Consider the following 19,138-nt stretch of genomic DNA (forward strand, 5'->3'; position numbering starts at 1 on the left):
GGGGGTGTGTTCTATTTGTGTTGGGTGTGTTGGGTGTTCTTTTTTGTGTTGGTGTGTGTTTGGTTGTTCCATTTGTGTTGGTGTGTTTTTTTTGTTGGGGTTTGGGTGTTTTATTTGTGTTGGGGTGTTCCATTTGTGTTGGTGTTTTTGGCTCTTTTTGCTGGTGGTTTCCATCTGGGGGGGTTGGGGTTTTCCCTTGGCCCGGGCCCACCCCCCGGGGGGCCGGCCCCCGGGGGGGTTTCCACCCGGGGGGGTCCCCTCTTGGCGGGGGCCGTGCCGGGGCCCGGTTCCATCTTGGCCCCCGGGCCCACCTTGGGGCCGGCGTCCCCGCCCCTCCCATCTGGGGCTGGGGTGCCCCTGGGGCGGTCCCATCTGGTCTGGGCGTTCCCCCTCTGGCCGGGCGGCCGGGCCCTTCCCCTCTTTTGGTGGCCCCGGGTTCGTCCCACCTTGGCGCTGGCCGGGTCCCCCCTTCCCGGGCCCCCCCCGGTGCGCTGGCGCGTTCCATCTTTTGGGTGGCGCGTTCCAACTCCCGGGCCGGGCGTCCCCACCTTTTGGGCCGGGGGTTTCCCCCTTTCGCCGGTGCGCCGCGTCCCCCCCCGGGGTGGCGGTCCCAAACTTGGCGGGCCGCGCGGCCCAAACCCCCCTGGGGGCCCCGGCCCCGTCCCATCTTTCGCCGGGCGTCCCTCCCCCTTGGGGCTGGCGGCGCCGGTGGGCCTTTTTCCCGCGCCCGGGGGGCGTCCCATCTTGGCCGGGGTGGCGCGTCCCATCTTTTGGCCCGGGGGCGTCCCATCTTGCGCCGGTGCGCCGGGGTCCCCATCTGGCCTTTGGTGGGGTCCCATCCAGGGGGGCGCATTCCTTGGCCCCGGCCCCCATCTTTCGTCGGGCCCTTTTTCCCCGGTTTGGGGCGTTTCCATTGGGCCGGGCGCGGGCCCCTCTTTCGCCGGTGGGCTTTGGCGGTCCCACTGGGGGCGTCCCATCTTTCGCCGGCGGCCCGGGCGTCCCATCTTTTGGGCCGGGCGTCCCATCTTTCCGGGCCGCGCCGGGCGTCCCATCTTTCGGCGCGCCGGGGGCGTTCCCCTCTGCGCCGGGGTCCATCCCGGCCGGCGCACTTGGCCCGTCCACCCGGGGGGCCGCCCGTCCCCTCGGGGCGCATTTTTAACGCCCATCTGGCCACGCCCTTTCGCCGCGTCCCCCTCTGGCGGGGCCGGGGGTACTTGTGCTGGCGTGCGCGGCACGTTCCCCTGGGGGCCTGTTCCCCCGGCCGATCTCCCCGGGGCGTCCCCTTTTGGCGGCGCGTCCCCCCGGGCGGGCGCGGCGCGCCCCTCTGGCGGCGCGTTCCATTTTGGGGGCGCGCCCCGCGCGTCCCATTTTCGCCGGGCGTCCCATCTTTCGCCCGGTGCGGGGCGGGGCCCTCTCCGGGGCGCTGGCGCGTCCCCTCCCCCCCCCCCCGGGGTTCTTTTTGGGGCCCCTTTGGGGGGGGGGTCCCATTGGGGTGGGCCGGGGTTCCTAGGGGGGTCCCATTTTTTTGGGGGGGGTTCCCCCCTTTTTTTGGGTTTTTAAAGGGGGTTCCCCCCTTTTTGGTTGGGGTTCCCAAATTTTTGGGGGGTTCCCCCCTTTTTTGGGGTCCATTTTACAGTTCCCCCCTTTTTGGAGCCGGGTTTTATTTGGGGGTCCATTTTGCCCCGTTCCCCCCTTTTTGGAGCCCGGGTTTTTTGTGTTGGTGTGTTCTATTTGTGTTGGTGTGTTCTATTTGTGTTGGTGTGTGTTGGTATGTTCTTTTTGTGTTGGCGTGTTCTATTTGTGTTGGTTTGTGTTGGCGTGTTCTATTTGTGTTGGTGTGTTCTATTTGTGTTGGTGTGTTCTATTTGTGTTGGCGTGTTCTATTTGTGTTGGTGTGTGTTGGTGTGTTTTATTTGTGTTGGTGTGTGTTGGCGTGTTCTATTTGTGTTGGTGTGTTCTATTTGTGTTGGTGTGTTCTATTTGTGTTGGTGTGTTCTATTTGTGTTGGTGTGTTCTATTTGAATTGGTGTGTGTTGGTGTGTTCTATTTGTGTTGGTGTGTTCTATTTGTGTTGGTGTATTTTAGCATGTTCTATTTGTGTTAGCGTGTTCTATTTGTGTTGGTGTGTTCTATTTGTGTTGGTTTGTGTTGGCGTGTTCTATTTGTGTTGGTGTGTTCTATTTGTATTGGTGTGTGTTGGTGTGTTCTATTTGTGTTGGTGTGTGTTGGTGTGTTCTATTTGTGTTGGTGTGTTCTATTTGTGTTGGTGTGTGTTGGTGTGTTCTATTTGTGTTGGTGTGTGTTGGTGTGTTCTATTTGTGTTGGTGTGTTCTATTTGTGTTTTGTGTTGGTGTGTGTGTTGTGTTGTGTTCTATTTGTGTTGGTGTGTTCTATTTGTGTTGGTGTGTTCTATTTGTGTTGGTGTGTGTTGGTGTGTTCTATTTGTGTTGGTGTGTTCTATTTGTGTTGGTGTGTTCTATTTGTGTTGGTGTGTGTTGGTGTGTTCTATTTGTGTTGGTGTGTTCTATTTGTGTTGGTGTATTTTAGCATGTTCTATTTGTGTTAGCGTGTTCTATTTGTGTTGGTGTATTTTAGCATGTTCTATTTGTGTTAGCGTGTTCTCTTTGTGTTGGTGTGTTCTATTTGTATTGGTGTATGTTGGTGTGTTATATTTGTGTTGGTGTGTGTTGGCATGTTCTATTTGTGTTGGCGTGTTCTACTTGTGTTGATTTGTGTTGGTGTGTTCTATTTGTGTTGGTGTGTTCTATTTGTGTTGGTGTGTGTTGGTGTGTTCTATTTGTGTTGGTGTGTTCTATTTGTGTTGGTGTGTGTTGGTGTGTTCTATTTGTGTTGGTGTGTTCTATTTGTGTTGGTGTGTGTTGGTGTGTTCTATTTGTGTTGGTGTGTGTTGGTGTGTTCTATTTGTGTTGGTTTGTGTTGGTGTGTTCTATTTGTGTTGGTGTGTGTTGGTGTGTTCTATTTGTGTTGGTTTGTGTTGGTGTGTTCTATTTGTGTTGGTGTGTGTTGATGTGTTCTATTTGTGTTGGTGTGTGTTGGTGTGTTCTATTTGTGTTGGTGTGTGTTGGTGTGTTCTATTTGTGTTGGTGTGTGTTGGTGTGTTCTATTTGTGTTGGTTTGTGTTGGTGTGTTCTATTTGTGTTGGTGTGTGTTGGTGTGTTCTATTTGTGTTGGTTTGTGTTGGTGTGTTCTATTTGTGTTGGTGTGTGTTGGTGTGTTCTATTTGTGTTGGTTTGTGTTGGTGTGTTCTATTTGTGTTGGTGTGTGTTGATGTGTTCTATTTGTGTTGGTTTGTGTTGGTGTGTTCTATTTGTGTTGGTGTGTGTTGGTGTGTTCTATTTGTGTTGGTGTGTGTTGGTGTGTTCTATTTGTGTTGGTGTGTTCTATTTGTGTTGGTTTGTGTTGGTGTGTTCTATTTGTGTTGGTGTGTGTTGGTGTGTTCTATTTGTGTTGGTGTGTGTTGTGTGTTCTATTTGTGTTGGTGTGTTCTATTTGTGTTGGTGTGTGTTGGTGTGTTCTATTTGTGTTGGTGTGTTCTATTTGTGTTGGTGTGTGTTGGTGTGTTCTATTTGTGTTGGTGTGTTCTATTTGTGTTGGTGTGTGTTGGTGTGTTCTATTTGTGTTGGTGTGTTCTATTTGTGTTGGTGTGTGTTGGTGTGTTCTATTTGTGTTGGTGTGTGTTGGTGTGTTCTATTTGTGTTGGTTTGTGTTGGTGTGTTCTATTTGTGTTGGTGTGTGTTGGTGTGTTCTATTTGTGTTGGTGTGTTCTATTTGTGTTGGTGTGTGTTGGTGTGTTCTATTTGTGTTGGTGTGTTCTATTTGTGTTGGTGTGTGTTGGTGTGTTCTATTTGTGTTGGTGTGTTCTATTTGTGTTGGTGTGTGTTGGTGTGTTCTATTTGTGTTGGTGTGTGATTTTTGTGTCTTTGTTTCAGTGTGGGTCGGTGCGGAGCGGCCATATTGTCTTTGCTGAGCCTCTGAGGCGTGTTGCTGTCATCTTGATGTGGTAAGGCCTTGTAACAACACACACACACACACACACACACACACACACACACACACACACACACACACACACACACACACACACTGGCAGAGCAGGTCTGGGCTGCATCTTTTTAATTGAAGAAAGAAGAGGAGTGACGGATAATTAAAAGTAATCAATTAGTATTCACCTCGTTACTGACCAATAATAAACACACATCCAATAATACACACACAGACATGCAATAATACACACATCCAATAATAAACACACATCCAATAATACACACACAGACATGCAATAATACACACATCCAATAATACACACACACACACACACACACACACACACACACACACACACACACACACACACACACACACACACACACACACACACACACACACACACACACACACACACACACACACACATCCAATAATATACACACACATCCAATAACCCCTCCTCCCTTCCCCCCCTGTCTGTCTTGCTTCACCTTCTCCACCTGTTCCTCCCTCTGTCTGTCTCTCAGGTGATTTATTGGTTGTCAGGTTGTTCTGTGCTGCAGGGGATTCTGGGACGCCGTCAAGGTGCCCAGTGGCCAATGACAAGTGTGTGTGTGTGTGTGTGTGTGTGTGTGTGTGTGTGTGTGTGTGTGTGTGTGTGTGTGTGTGTGTGTGTGTGTGTGTGTGTGTGTGTGTGTGTGTGTGTGTGTGTGTGTGTGTGTGTGTGTGTGTGTGTGTGTGTGTGTGTGTGTTTGTGTGTGTGTGTGTTTGTGTGTGTGTGTGTGTGTGCACAATCATCTTTAGATAAATGTAACTTTAGATTGTTATTAGTTGGATTAATTAACATTTAGATGATTTTTTTTTAGCGATATGATGAACGGTAGTGACTCACCTGCAGCTACGCACCACCTGTGTGTGTGTGCGCGTGTGCGTGTGTCTGTGTGTGTGTGTGCGCGTGTGCGCGTCCATGTGTGTCTGTGCGCGTGTGCGTGTGTGTGTGTGTGCAGACCTGCTTGCTGTCCGCCATGTTGCAGGGCAGCAGCAGCACCTGTGATGCGGGGAAGGTGGTGGAGAGCGCCAGGCAGAGCTGCTGTTGGCGGATCTGCTGTCCGTGCGTGTAAATCCACTCCTGCAGGACACAAACTGTCAGTCAGCGTTTATCTTCTCTTTCTTTAAACCGTTGTTTTGTTTTGACATTCCCGAGGACGTCTTTGGTCCTACACAAGATAAGAAGTCAGGAAGATGAAGAATTCAGGGCAAAGACACAAAGAGGTGAACACATTCAGTTTGGTCCCATTTAGTGGTGAAAATACAACACGGCGCCAAAGTATGTGGACAGCTGAGCATTGCAGCTGAACGTGACCGATGAACGTGTCCGTCCTCCACCAGCAGCATCAACCTGCTGCTCTGCGTTCAGCTCCTTCTGCAGACTGCAGGGATTCGGTCCCATTCAGGAGCATCAGGGATGTCTCTGTGTTTTATCTGCAATATCTGACCGCCGCCGGTTTATTTCACCGTGTGATTGATTTATTGAGCTGCAGCTCAGAGAATGACACCGGAGGTTAATTGGTCCTGTAGCTCAATATCTTCTCTGCTGGAGCCTCCACGGTTCACAACACAGCAAACTCACAGCAGACAACAAGGACCTGCTCATCAGCTCCACATCTGGTTCATACAGGATTTCAATCTGCTCTCTTATACCATCAATCTTACACCCTCATCAATATTTTGTTTTATATGATCTCATCCCACATTTGTATTTAATTCATATTTAGATGTATTTATTTTGCATTTTCTAGCTAAAACGTTTTATGCAAACGGCACTGTGGGGTTGTGCACAAGTTCACAATGAGAATCGTTCTCTCTGTAATGTAATGAATCTGTGTGTATGATGAACCGTAGTGTAGTGATGAGTGTCTGGCCATCATCAGACTCCTTACAGGTAAACACCTCCTAGTTTACAGGAAAACACCTCCTAGTTTACATGTAAACACCTTCTAGTTTACATGTAAACACCTCCTGGTTTACATGTAAACACCTCATGGTTTACAGGTAAACACCTCCTGGTTTACAGGTAAACACCTTCTAGTTTACATGTAAACACCTCCTAGTTTACATGTAAATACCTCCTAGTTTACAGGAAAACACCTCCTAGTTTACAGGTAAACACCTCTCAGTTTACAGGTAAATACCTCCTAGTTTACATGTAAACACCTCTTGGTTTACATGTAAACACCTCCTGGTTTACAGGTAAACACCTCCTAGTTTACAGGAAAACACCTCCTAGTTTACATGTAAACACCTTCTAGTTTACATGTAAACACCTCCTGGTTTACAGGTAAACACCTTCTAGTTTACAGGTAAACACCTCCTAGTTTACAGGAAAACACCTCCTAGTTTACATGTAAACACCTTCTAGTTTACATGTAAACACCTCCTGGTTTACATGTAAACACCTCATGGTTTACATGTAAACACCTCCTGGTTTACATGTAAACACCTCATGGTTTACAGGTAAACACCTCCTGGTTTACAGGTAAACACCTTCTAGTTTACATGTAAACACCTCCTAGTTTACATGTAAATACCTCTTAGTTTACAGGAAAACACCTCCTAGTTTACAGGTAAACACCTCTCAGTTTACAGGTAAATACCTCCTAGTTTACATGTAAACACCTCTTGGTTTACATGTAAACACCTCCTGGTTTACAGGTAAACACCTCCTGGTTTACAGGTAAACACCTTCTAGTTTACATGTAAACACCTTCTAGTTTACATGTAAACACCTCCTGGTTTACAGGTAAACACCTTCTAGTTTACAGGTAAAAACCTCCTGGTTTACAGGTAAACACCTCCTAGTTTACATGTAAACACCTCCTAGTTTACAGGTAAAACCTCCTGGTTTACAGATAAACACCTCCTAGTTTACAGGTAAAAACCTCCTGGTTTACAGGTACAGGTACTCTACAACTCTACAGATCTAATTCTTCTCTCTAAAAAGGAGTTTATTTACAACCTGGATGAACAGGTGAGTTTCAACCATCTTCATCTCTAAACAGACTTCAATCCTCAGACAGACAGCTGTCAGTACAGGTAGGAAGGTTTACACACCTGAAACCACCTGGTTAAAGATCAACCTCTTCACACACATCAGCCATAAACGTGAGACCCTGAGTTCCCAGAAGGTTGTTCAACGATACTTCAGCTCCTGAAACTGGACATTCGTGGTGTAAAGACGTGTTTCAGTGATGAGCGGTTGGAGGGAGACTGCAGACAGTCAGGACGGAAAAACACAATCTTCCTTTCATGTGCTTTTAATTAGATCGGCTGTGGATGTTCACCAACCTCGAGGGAAAACTGCTTTTTCACTTTTCAAACTGACAGAATGAAATTCATTAAGTTCAGAAACCTTCCCACCTGGGAGCCGCCAGCTCCAACCCGACTTCAGAACATGAACCAACAGGGACGGAGCGCTTCCTTCAGGGCTCCACTGATAACAGACTCTCACCTCCCTGTGGTTTCCTCAAGAGTTCAGGGATTTGAACCAGCAACCTTCCAGACATACGTGGCCGCTCCAGCCTTCAGCTCTCTGCACCAATCACAGCCTCCTCACACTAAACACGCAATATAACAATTCAACTGGTATTAATTACAGTACACACACACACACACACACACACACACACACACACACACACACACACACACACACACACACACACACACACACACACACACACACACACACACACACACACACACACACACACAGACGCACATACACACACACGCTCACAGACACACACATACACACCCTTATTGTACATTGACATGATGCTCCGAACCAGAAACACACCTTCTCCAACCTGATTATTGTCTCACGTCTGTACGTACGTACCTTTACTGAAGACCCTCGGAAGGAGACGCAGAGGTGAATGGAGGTGAATGGAGGTGAATGAAGGTGAATGAAGGTGAATGAAGGTGAGCGGAGGTGAATGGAGGTGAGCGGAGGTGAATGGAGGTGAGCGGAGGTGAATGGAGGTGAAGCAGTTCCTCCATTTAAATCTGTTTGTCTGTTTGTTTCCCGGCTCATCGCTGCACATTCACTCATTCAGTCACAGTCAGGTAACAAACAGGAAGTCTCTGGCTTCATATTTCAGCAGCTTTCAGATGGTCCAGATGATATGAAGTGAATCAGCAGACAGATGTTGATGATGTTAAGGTGGAGCTTAAAGATCTAAACACACTTTGTTATCTCCATTCATAAAATCTTTAAGTGTGAATTGTATACATTGAATATGTCGGCAGGTCTGTTATGAAAAAAATAAAATAACCTCAATAAGACAACTTGTTAGAATAAAATATACAATAATGAAATAAGAATCTTTGATCATGTGTTTTCATTTTGGTTATAATTAGTATTTTTAAATAATCTGACATGAAAGATGACTATAATCTGAGTATCATTATAATCCTAAATACTGGTTTTATCATGTGAGAACTGAAGGATGCAGCTGGCTGATCCGCTGAGCTCAGTTCATGAAGATGTTTAAATGCTTCTAATAAAACAGTATTGATGTTCCCCTGTAAAACCATGAGATCTTCAGCTGTCCTCCGCTGATCCTCCGTATCTAACGGTCCTCCCTGCGTCTCTGAGTCCTGACTGACGTACCTGATTGATGGCCACGCCCTCCTTTCCGCTGCAGGGAGCTAACGTGAGGACGGGCGTCTCTTGTCCGTCCAACCTCCGCGACTCCAGACAGTTCTGTCTCTGTCGGACCGCCCCGGACCGCGACTCTGAGTCGTCTGGAACCCTGATGAGGAACAAAACTTCCTTTAGATGTATTTTACATCAGATTGTAGGAATGTGGAAACAACACACCGAGTACAGAAGCAGAACGACAGCGTGAGGCGCCTCATGTCTGAAGACACTGAAAGAAGGACAAGGAGCCTCCTGGTCCTGGTTGTCATGGACACAAACATGACCACCAAAATCTAATCAGCTCTTCCTGGAGTCACCACAAGATGAGGAGAACCGGAGGATGGATCAGACCACTGGTCCTCCTCAGCTAACAGGAATAATAAGAGAGAGTGTTTAATAGCTGGAGTGAACTGAGTCTCTACTATCTAAGAACAAATCCATCCAACTGTGAGGCCGCAGGAGACTCGTCATCTCAGCAGGTCTCATTAACCACTTATAGATATTAATCTGACACTCATTTATCAGCGGCTGAAAAATGACGCGTTGCACCTTTAAGAAATCCGCTGAAGGCCACGATTCTCCGAACTCATTACTCAGAAAGTTTCGTCCTCTCTGATAAACTTCTGGTTAATTTCTCGGCTGCGGTGAAATTGTGGGGCTTAAACCCTGCAGCATTAATTCAATCTGCTATCTGTGTTTTAACGAGCCGTTAAAGGTTCTCCTGCCTCTGAAGGGTCAGATCGCTCCTCCTCCTCATTCTGGGGGATTAACACCAGCCTCAGTGATGGAGGGCTCTGTTAGTGTGTGTGTGTGTGTGTGTGTGTGTGTGTGTGTGTGTGTGTGTGTGTGTGTGTGTGTGTGTGTGTGTGTGTGTGTGTGTGTGTGTGTGTGTGTGTGTGTGTTGCGTGAGTGTGTTGAACTGAGTGTGTTGATCTGAGTGTGTTGAACTGAGTGTGTTGAACTGAGTGTGTTGAACTGAGTGTGTGTTGAACTGAGTGTGTTGATCTGAGTGTGTTGATCTGAGTGTGTTGATCTGAGTGTGTTGAACTGAGTGTGTTGAACTGAGTGTGTTGATCTGAGTGTGTTGAACTGAGTGTGTTGATCTGAGTGTGTGTTGAACTGAGTGTGTGTTGAACTGAGTGTGTTGAACTGAGTGTGTTGAACTGAGTGTGTTGAACTGAGTGTGTGTTGAACTGAGTGTGTTGATCTGAGTGTGTTGAACTGAGTGTGTTGAACTGAGTGTGTTGATCTGAGTGTGTTGAACTGAGTGTGTGTTGAACTGAGTGTGTTGAACTGAGTGTGTTGAACTGAGTGTGTTGAACTGAGTGTGTGTTGAACTGAGTGTGTTGAACTGAGTGTGTTGATCTGAGTGTGTTGAACTGAGTGTGTTGAACTGAGTGTGTTGAACTGAGTGTGTTGAACTGAGTGTGTGTTGAACTGAGTGTGTGTTGAACTGAGTGTGTTGAACTGAGTGTGTGTTGAACTGAGTGTGTTGAACTGAGTGTGTTGAACTGAGTGTGTGTTGAACTGAGTGTGTGTTGAACTGAGTGTGTGTTGAACTGAGTGTGTGTTGAACTGAGTGTGTTGAACTGAGTGTGTGTTGAACTGAGTGTGTTGAACTGAGTGTGTTGAACTGAGTGTGTTGAACTGAGTGTGTGTTGAACTGAGTGTGTTGAACTGAGTGTGTGTTGAACTGAGTGTGTGTGAGTGTGTTGAGTGTGTTGAACTGAGTGTGTGTTGAACTGAGTGTGTTGAACTGAGTGTGTGTTGAACTGAGTGTGTGTTGAACTGAGTGTGTGTTGAACTGAGTGTGTGTTGAACTGAGTGTGTGTTGAACTGAGTGTGTGTTGAACTGAGTGTGTTGAACTGAGTGTGTGTTGAACTGAGTGTGTTGAACTGAGTGTGTTGATCTGAGTGTGTTGATCTATGTGTGTTGAACTGAGTGTGTTGATCTGAGTGTGTGTTGAACTGAGTGTGTTGATCTGTATGTGTTGAACTGAGTGTGTTGAACTGAGTGTGTTGATCTGAGTGTGTTGATCTGAGTGTGTTGAACTGAGTGTGTTGATCTGTGTGTGTTGAACTGAGTGTGTGTTGAACTGAGTGTGTGTTGAACTGAGTGTGTTGAACTGAGTGTGTGTTGAACTGAGTGTGTTGATCTGAGTGTGTTGATCTGAGTGTGTTGATCTGAGTGTGTTGATCTGAGTGTGTTGAACCGAGTGTGTTGATCTGAGTGTGTTGAACTGAGTGTGTTGAACTGAGTGTGTTGATCTGAGTGTGTTGAACTGAGTGTGTTGAACTGAGTGTGTGTTGAACTGAGTGTGTGTTGAACTGAGTGTGTTGAACTGAGTGTGTGTTGAACTGAGTGTGTTGAACTGAGCGTGTTGATCTGAGTGTGTTGAACTGAGTGTGTTGAACTGAGTGTGTTAAACTGAGTGTGTGTTGAACTGAGTGTGTGTTGAACTGAGTGTGTTGAACTGAGTGTGTGTTGAACTGAGTGTTTTTTGAAGTGTGTGTGAGAAAAGAAGTGTTTAAATGACAGCGTTTGTGTAACCTGAAGGTTTCTGTGTCAACAGGTGTGTGTATGTGTGTGTTGTATGTATATGAAAGGGATTAATGTGTGACTGTGTGTAGGTGGGAGTGTGTGTGTTTGTGTGTGTTGTGTGAGTGTGAGGAACCAGGACCGCTGGGAGCTCAGCCAATCAGGACGGAGAGATTTGACACAGGAGGTGAATGAGGTTTTTTAGAAGGTGTTTTCTCACTGCGACCTTTGACCTACTTTATTTTAAATAGCCAAACACAGCTCAGCCATGCTACGTGCATCTCCAGCCTGTCTGACCTGTGATTGGAAGTTATTTTGCTGCTTTCATAAAGCTGCAGTCACACAGTGAAGAGAATAATTCCTGCAGAGCGACTTCATAAAAGATGTGAATGTGCATCAATATATTGATCAATTCAATATTGAATGTGAGCAGCTGTAGTCACTCAGTTTGAAGATAAGAGACCAATTGAAGCAGAATATTCTGTGAAATCCTGATTTATAATCCTTAATAATGTTCATCTGACGAACCTGATGGTGCCTCATCTTTCACAATATACAGCCTCAGTTTATTTATTATTTGGGGCTTCATGTTATAGAGAAGGTTGATTTCTCAGAGCTGACAAAGCAGAGCCTCAGATGTGTGTACAGTTTATTTATAACTGTGTACAGTTTATATATAACTGTGTACAGTTTGTGTGTGTGTGTGTGTGTGTGTGTGTGTGTGTGTGTGTGTGTGTGTGTGTGTGTGTGTGTGTGTGTGTGTGTGTGTGTGTGTGTGAAGTAAACTTTATGTAAGATCAGCAACATTCTCCTTTACAAGCAAAATAAACAAACACACAAACGTAAAAAAAAGAAATAATCTTATTTTATAAGACGCTTTTATATGGCACAGTCAGCACAAGCTTTCCCTGGACTGACTGATAACACACACACACACACACACACACACACACACACACACACACACACACACACACACACACACACACACACACACACACACACACACACACACACACACACACACACACACACACACTTACTTGAGTTCTGGGTAGACGTTGTCCAAGTACCACTTGAAGGATTTGCACTTGAGCTTCTTGCGAAGTTCCACTCTGCCTCGGATACTGGTGACACACACACACACACACACACACACACACACACACACACACACACACACACACACACACACACACACACACACACACACACACACACACACACACACACACACACACACACACACAGAAACAGACGCACACACACACACACAGAAACAGACGCACGCACGCACGCACACAGAGAGAAGAAGTCATACGGGAACAGAATTAACAGAGATAATAAAACCGAATGTACAGCCTGGATAAATAAATGAATAATGGAGGTGTGTGATGTGGAGATGCAGGTAAAACCTTCAAGATGATTAAATGTCAGTGTTTACACGTGTCAGACAGATAATCACTGACATTTCAGACGGTTTAAAATTATTATAATAGTACTATAATAACATAATGTTAATATTAATGAGATGGACACTGAGCTACATGCAGAAAGTAACCGTGACTAAACTTGATGCAACTTTAAAGTGGATTTTCTTCATCACAGACGAGGAAAGATCAAGCTATGCAGGAGTGTGTGTGTGTGTGTGTGTGTGTGTGTGTGTGTGTGTGTGTGTGTGTGTGTGTGTGTGTTTGTGTGTGTGTGTGTTTGTGTGTGTGTTTGTGTGTGAGAGTGTGTGTGTGAGAGTGTTTGTGTATGTGTGCGAGAGAGTGTTTGTGAGTGTGTGTGTGAGTGTGTGTGTGTGTGTGTGTGTGTGTGTGTGTGTGTGTGTGTGTGTGTGTGTGTGTGTGTGTGTGTGTGTGAGAGAGTGTTTGTGTGTGTTTGTGAGTGTTTGTGAGAGTGTGTGTGTGAGAGTGTTTGTGAGTGTGTGTGAGAGTGTGTGTGTGAGTGTTTGTGAGTGTGTGAGAGAGTGTGTGTGTGAGAGAGTGTTTATGTATGTGTGCGTGTGTGTTCTTACTCTCCATAGGATTTGCCTCGTGCTGCGGGACGTGCGGAGTAGTAAAAGAGGCGGAAGTCGTCCATCCACACCTCAGCTGTACGACGTGTGTTCCTGTCATCACACACACGCATGAAAATATGAACATCCATGAGACGTGTTGCAGGAAACATGTAATCAGAGAACAAACGATAACATGCGGTTCTGAAAAAGGTTCAATTTATTTTGTTCTGATGTTACATTTTCATAGGAGAGTTTTTAAGGGAGAGTTTTTATGGGAGAGTTTTTAAAGGAGAGTCTTTTCATGTATCTACTAAAGAACAACAACCTAATCAAATCGAGGTGTTTTTCTGTGTTTGTATTACAGAGCTGCGTTGTTCCTGGTCCATAAAGGACCTCCAGATCCAGAACCGCGTTGTTCCTGGTCCATAAAGGACCTCCAGATCCAGAACCGCGTTGTTCCTGGTCCATAAAGGACCTCCAGATCCTCACATACACACACACATACTGTACATACACACATACACAGGCCTCGGCGACGGATGGAAACGACGTCATCTTTGAAATCAAATTATGAATCAGCCCTTTTTATCGAGGTTTATTTATTGATAATCCGGCCGGCGGAGCAGAAGCTTTCCGCTAATTAACGGAGAGAAACAGGCGAGCAGACAACAGCAGCTTTGTTTGGGAGAATCACAAACATCAGGCCATCGAGATGCCGACGAAAGGCAGCATCTTCCGCACTGAACAGATGTTGCCTCTGCAACGGCCAACAGGGAGTGAGATGAGCGGCGTGGATTATCTGGAGGACACCAGACGGTACTGGTTCTGGAACACAAGCCTCCATCTCTTCAGTGGCCCATTAAGACTCAATGGGAACTCAACTCCCAACTCTGACAGTGTTAATGCCTTGCTCACATGCTGAGGTTTATGAGTTACAGGACTATTGAAGGAATAACGAGCAGATAACTCATCAGTTTGTGGCTCTGTGTGGATCTTAGGAGGTATTTTGTGATAAAACGATGCAGTTTAGATTTCAGTAAACTCGGTCTCCTCGTCTTCTCCTCATCTCCAGTGTTTCCATGGGTTCATTACAGACCCAGTAAGAGCCTTTCAGTGGATATTCACTCACTAAAGGACAATTAAAAAGAGCTTTTAATGTTCAGAAATAAATTAAGTTTCTCTTTAGACTTCAGACTCCCAGTCATACAGTTTAAAGTTCTTATTTCTTATGATATAACACTGTGAGGAATACACACTGTGGACTGAGTTCTGTAATCTGAATAGAAGCATAATCCTTATTGTAGCCCTGATTCATCTATTTATACCCGATCAATTCACATGCAGTCTGAGCACATTAGCCCTGTTAATGGATTATTGGACTGCCTGTAAACATCTCTCTGTTTGAACTGTGTGAAAGGAACAGAGCAGAATACAGTTTATGCTAATAGGATAATATTGTTGTCGCAGCTCAAAGGCTCCCAGGCAGATGTAAATCCACTCTAACAATGACACACAGCTCAGAGAGGAGAGCACTGCTTCCTGTGTCGTCGGGGAAACCGTGATTCAGAGAGCAGGAACGTTGCTGGGATTATTAATTAGAAGGTACTATATCATTATTATATTTACAGAAAAGTCAGACAAGTAGAAACTCATTCAGGCTCTAATATGAAACACTGTAACATCATTATAAACTCATTCAGACTCTAATATGAAACACTGTAACATCATTATAAACTCATTCAGACTCTAATATGAAACACTGTAACATCAATAGAAACTCATTCAAACTCTAATATGAAACACTGTAACATCAATAGAAACTCATTCAGACTCTAATATGAAACACTGTAACATCAATAGAAACTCATTCAAACTCTAATATGAAACACTGTAACATCAATAGAAACTCATTCAGACTCTAATATGAAACACAGTAACATCAATAGAAACTCATTCAGACTAATATGAAACACAGTAACATCAATAGAAACTCATTCAAACTCTAATATGAAACACTGTAACATCAATAGAAACTCATTCAGACTCTAATATGAAACACTGTAACATCAATAGAAACTCATTCAAACTCTAATATGAAACACAGTAACATCAATAGAAACTCATTCAGACTCTAATATGAAACACTGTAACATCAATAGAAACTCATTCAAACTCTAATATGAAACACTGTAACATCAATAGAAACTCATTCAAACTCTAATATGAAACACTGTAACATCAATAGAAACTCATTCAAACTCTAATATGAAACACTGTAACATCAATAGAAACTCATTCAAACTCTAATATGAAACACTGTAACATCAATAGAAACTCATTCAGACTCTAATATGAAACACTGTAACATCAATAGAAACTCATTCAAACTCTAATATGAAACACTGTAACATCAATAGAAACTCATTCAGACTCTAATATGAAACACAGTAACATCAATAGAAACTCATTCAGACTAATATGAAACACAGTAACATCAATATAAAGTCATTCAAACTCTAATATGAAACACTGTAACATCAATAGAAACTCATTCAGACTAATATGAAACACTAACATCAATATAAACTCATTCAGACTCTAATATGAAACACTGTAACATCAATAGAAACTCATTCAGACTCTAACATATAATAATAGCTTACTTGATGTACGTGTTGGCGTTGCCCTCAGGAAATGCATACGGGTGTTTCTTCCTGAACACATGACCGACTCTGCTGCAGGGAAGAATCTCCAGACTGCCGCCACACTGCCACACCCGGAACGAGATCTCTGCACACACACACACACACACACACACACACACACACACACACACACACACACACACACACACACACACACACACACACACACACACACACACACACACACACACACACACACGAACATGAACACCTCTGAATTTCGTGCATATTCGTACTTGTAAGTGTCATATTTTACATATTTCACAACATATTATTTTGTAGTTTGATAAAAACATACCTGATATAAAATGTAAAAAAATGTTTTCCTTAAAACATTGAAGGCTCAATGAAGTTTACTCTTGAAATCAGTAGACAGTATAATATTACATATAATGTAATATTTTTATATTTAATTACTGTAAGCAGCCTAGTCACAGAGTGACGATGAACTTCACCATTGGTTGGCAGAATGCTGGGACTTCCTGTATCCATTTCAAATTAAAAGCTTTCCTTTCAAATTAAAAGCCCTGTATTTATTCATACATCGTTAAAAGCAAGCAAGTGAATCTGTCAGGATCCCTGTCTGACCCTGTGTTCTGACCTTTGTTTCCCCAGACCTCCTCTCCTCATGTGTGCTGTCATTCCTCTGTGTATTTGTTGTGTTTGCCATGTGCTTTGTGTTTTGTTCTGTCCTCCTCATCACGCCTCCAGTCGCCTCCCATGGCCACGCCCCTCATCATTGAGCAGCTGCTACAAATCCAGCTGATCACCACCTGCAGGTTGACACACCGGTTCTTCATCACACTAATCACCTCCCGACACTATATCAACTTTGGTCCTACAGTCCTGAGGTGTCGGTCCATGCTGTCAGCTACGTCCACTCACCCGCAACCTGTCGCCAGTGCTACCAGTCATCTGTCCCTGTCCCGTTCTGTCGACTTGCCGTGGACTACCACACACTTCATCCTGCCTTCTACCCTGCGTCGGACCTCGGGAGACCACACAGTGAACCTGCTCCTAGTCCTCGTTAGGACTCCTGCCTGCCAAACTGGAGTTTGTGTCTGCGTTTGTGTCCAGTCCTGCCCCACCTCAAAACAGAAAAGTCTTTAAGCTTTATCGAAATAGCCGTATAGTTAAATGTTATCACTGTGCCAAAATAATTTCATTGATCAATCAATCAATCTTTATTATTACTCTTTGGTTGATCTTTGGTCCAGGTAAAAGACAAAACAACCCTAAAGAATGAACCCTATCCAGGTAGAGAGATTTATAAAAACAGAAAGTTACTACAGCTTGGAATGAGAATATTTTTGGATAACAAATATTTTCAGACCAGTACACACCTACAATAACACCCACAACTCACAACAGGATTCTATATGGATAAATTCTGTATATATTTCTTTTACTTTTTACCAAGCAGCATTGCAAAGTATAATTTATGACAAATGACTGCTTCTGTCAGCTTTACTCTTCTGAATACAAAATGTTTTTATTCTTGAAACACGTTTTTGTTTATTATTCAAACAGATGACAAACGGCCCAGGTTTGTCATTATAGAAGTATTTTTGTTGATGGGTAAGTCTATATTTTATGCTTTTATTTTGAAGGACATTGTGATGTTCAGCTCTTCAAAGGTTTGCTACATAAAACTCTGTTTTCAGTTCTCTATCCTGCGTGATGACGGCTAAGTGGGCCAAACCTCGCTGAATATTTGATGACCCCGACAGACTGATTTGTTATTTTGATTTAGTGTGTGTGTGTGTGTGTGTGTTCTTCCATTGATCTGACAACAGCAGCAGAGCCGCAATCAGCAAACTGACTCCTACACATTACAGCATAAATATATCTATGTATGTAGCAGTATAGTATATAGTATAATACAGTAGTATTATATAGAGGGTTCTCAACTTACGAACATTCGAGTTACGAACATTCGTAGATACGAACAACCGCTGACGGATGTCCATAAATGTTCGTAAAATGCCGTATTGCGTTCGCAAGTTCGTATTTTGTACAGCGCGCCTCATCCGACTGATTCCCCTTTCTGCCGCAACCCACGCCGAGCAGCACCGGCTCATCTCCAACACTACGTTCGTTGCTCCAACACTCACTTCATTGTTGTGTTCATCTTAGTTCGTACCATCTTGGATACTTTACCGTTTCTCATATATTTATCACCCGTTTCTCACGTGTTTATCATGCCTAAGAAAGCAAATGCTAGTGGTAGTGGTAGTGGCAAAAAGCGTAAGGCAAGTGATGATAGTGGTAGTGGTAAGAAACGCCAGGCAATAACCATGGAAACGAAGGTTGCCATTATCAAAAAGTTGGACAGCGGTGAGAAGATGGCTAATCCTCTGCAATGCCTTCGTCAGCACCTGACTCCCCAGCAATGCCGTCCACCTCAGCAGTCTTAGAGGAATCAATCGAAGATATCTCCACTGAAGACGTCTCCACCGCAATTTCCACCGAAGATATCTTCAATGAACTCGCCACTGAAGATGTCTCCACCGCAATTTCCAGCGACGATCTCTCCGATGACAACTCTGCCTCTCACCAACAATAACTCCTTCCTCTTCCTCCTCATCTTCCTCCTCCTCCAACTTCTACGTATACGCATCGACTTCGCTCTAAAGGTAAGTTACAGTAATCATTTTTTATGTGTTGTTATTATGTACTCTAATTATTTCTGGTAAGTCTTAGGGAATAGTAATGAATAGTAATGGCATTTAAATGACCTCAAATGGCAATTATAGGTTGAAATTTAATATATAACGACTTACGAACAATTCAGCTTACGAACAGCTGTTTGGAACGCATTGTGTTCGTAGGTTGAGAATCTGCTGTATAGCAGTATAGAGTATATAGTAGAATAGTATATAGTGGTATTATATATAGCAGTATAGTGTATATAGTAGAATAGTATATAGTAGTATTGTATATAGTAGAATAGTATATAGCAGTATAGTATATAGTAGTATTGTACATAGTAGAATAGTATATAGTAGTATTATATATAATAGTATAGTATAAAGTAGTATTATATTTAGTAGTATAGTATATGGCAGTATTATACTGTATATAGTAGTATAGGATAAAGTAGTATTGTATATAGTAGTATTATACGTAGTATAAATCATCAGAAACCTTTGGTCAGTAATTTGATTGTTTTTTAGATGAAC

At 44.0% G+C, this 19,138-nt stretch overlaps 1 protein-coding gene across 1 annotated transcript in view; it reads right to left on the minus strand.

Annotated features, from left to right (window-relative positions):
• Nucleotides 1–211: 211 nt before the first annotated feature.
• Nucleotides 212–19,138, minus strand: part of LOC138637262 (polypeptide N-acetylgalactosaminyltransferase 14-like) — a gene marked incomplete at its 3' end in the record, with an annotated part of 121,588 nt that continues 102,661 nt past the window's right edge. The window contains exons 10-15 of the mRNA XM_069725799.1: nucleotides 15,915–16,041; nucleotides 13,270–13,362; nucleotides 12,293–12,376; nucleotides 8,681–8,822; nucleotides 5,018–5,137; nucleotides 212–1,322 (exon numbers count right to left, since the gene is read on the minus strand). Of these exons, the coding sequence (XP_069581900.1) occupies nucleotides 212–1,322; nucleotides 5,018–5,137; nucleotides 8,681–8,822; nucleotides 12,293–12,376; nucleotides 13,270–13,362; nucleotides 15,915–16,041 (1,677 nt within the window). The remainder of the gene's footprint in view (nucleotides 1,323–5,017; nucleotides 5,138–8,680; nucleotides 8,823–12,292; nucleotides 12,377–13,269; nucleotides 13,363–15,914; nucleotides 16,042–19,138) is intronic.

This window comes from Brachyistius frenatus, unplaced genomic scaffold (genome assembly GCF_029030835.1).
Source record: "Brachyistius frenatus isolate BFR_SWC_R1_liver_20210118 unplaced genomic scaffold, ASM2903083v1 Contig_449, whole genome shotgun sequence".
In the NCBI taxonomy this organism is placed as follows: domain Eukaryota; kingdom Metazoa; phylum Chordata; class Actinopteri; family Embiotocidae; genus Brachyistius; species Brachyistius frenatus.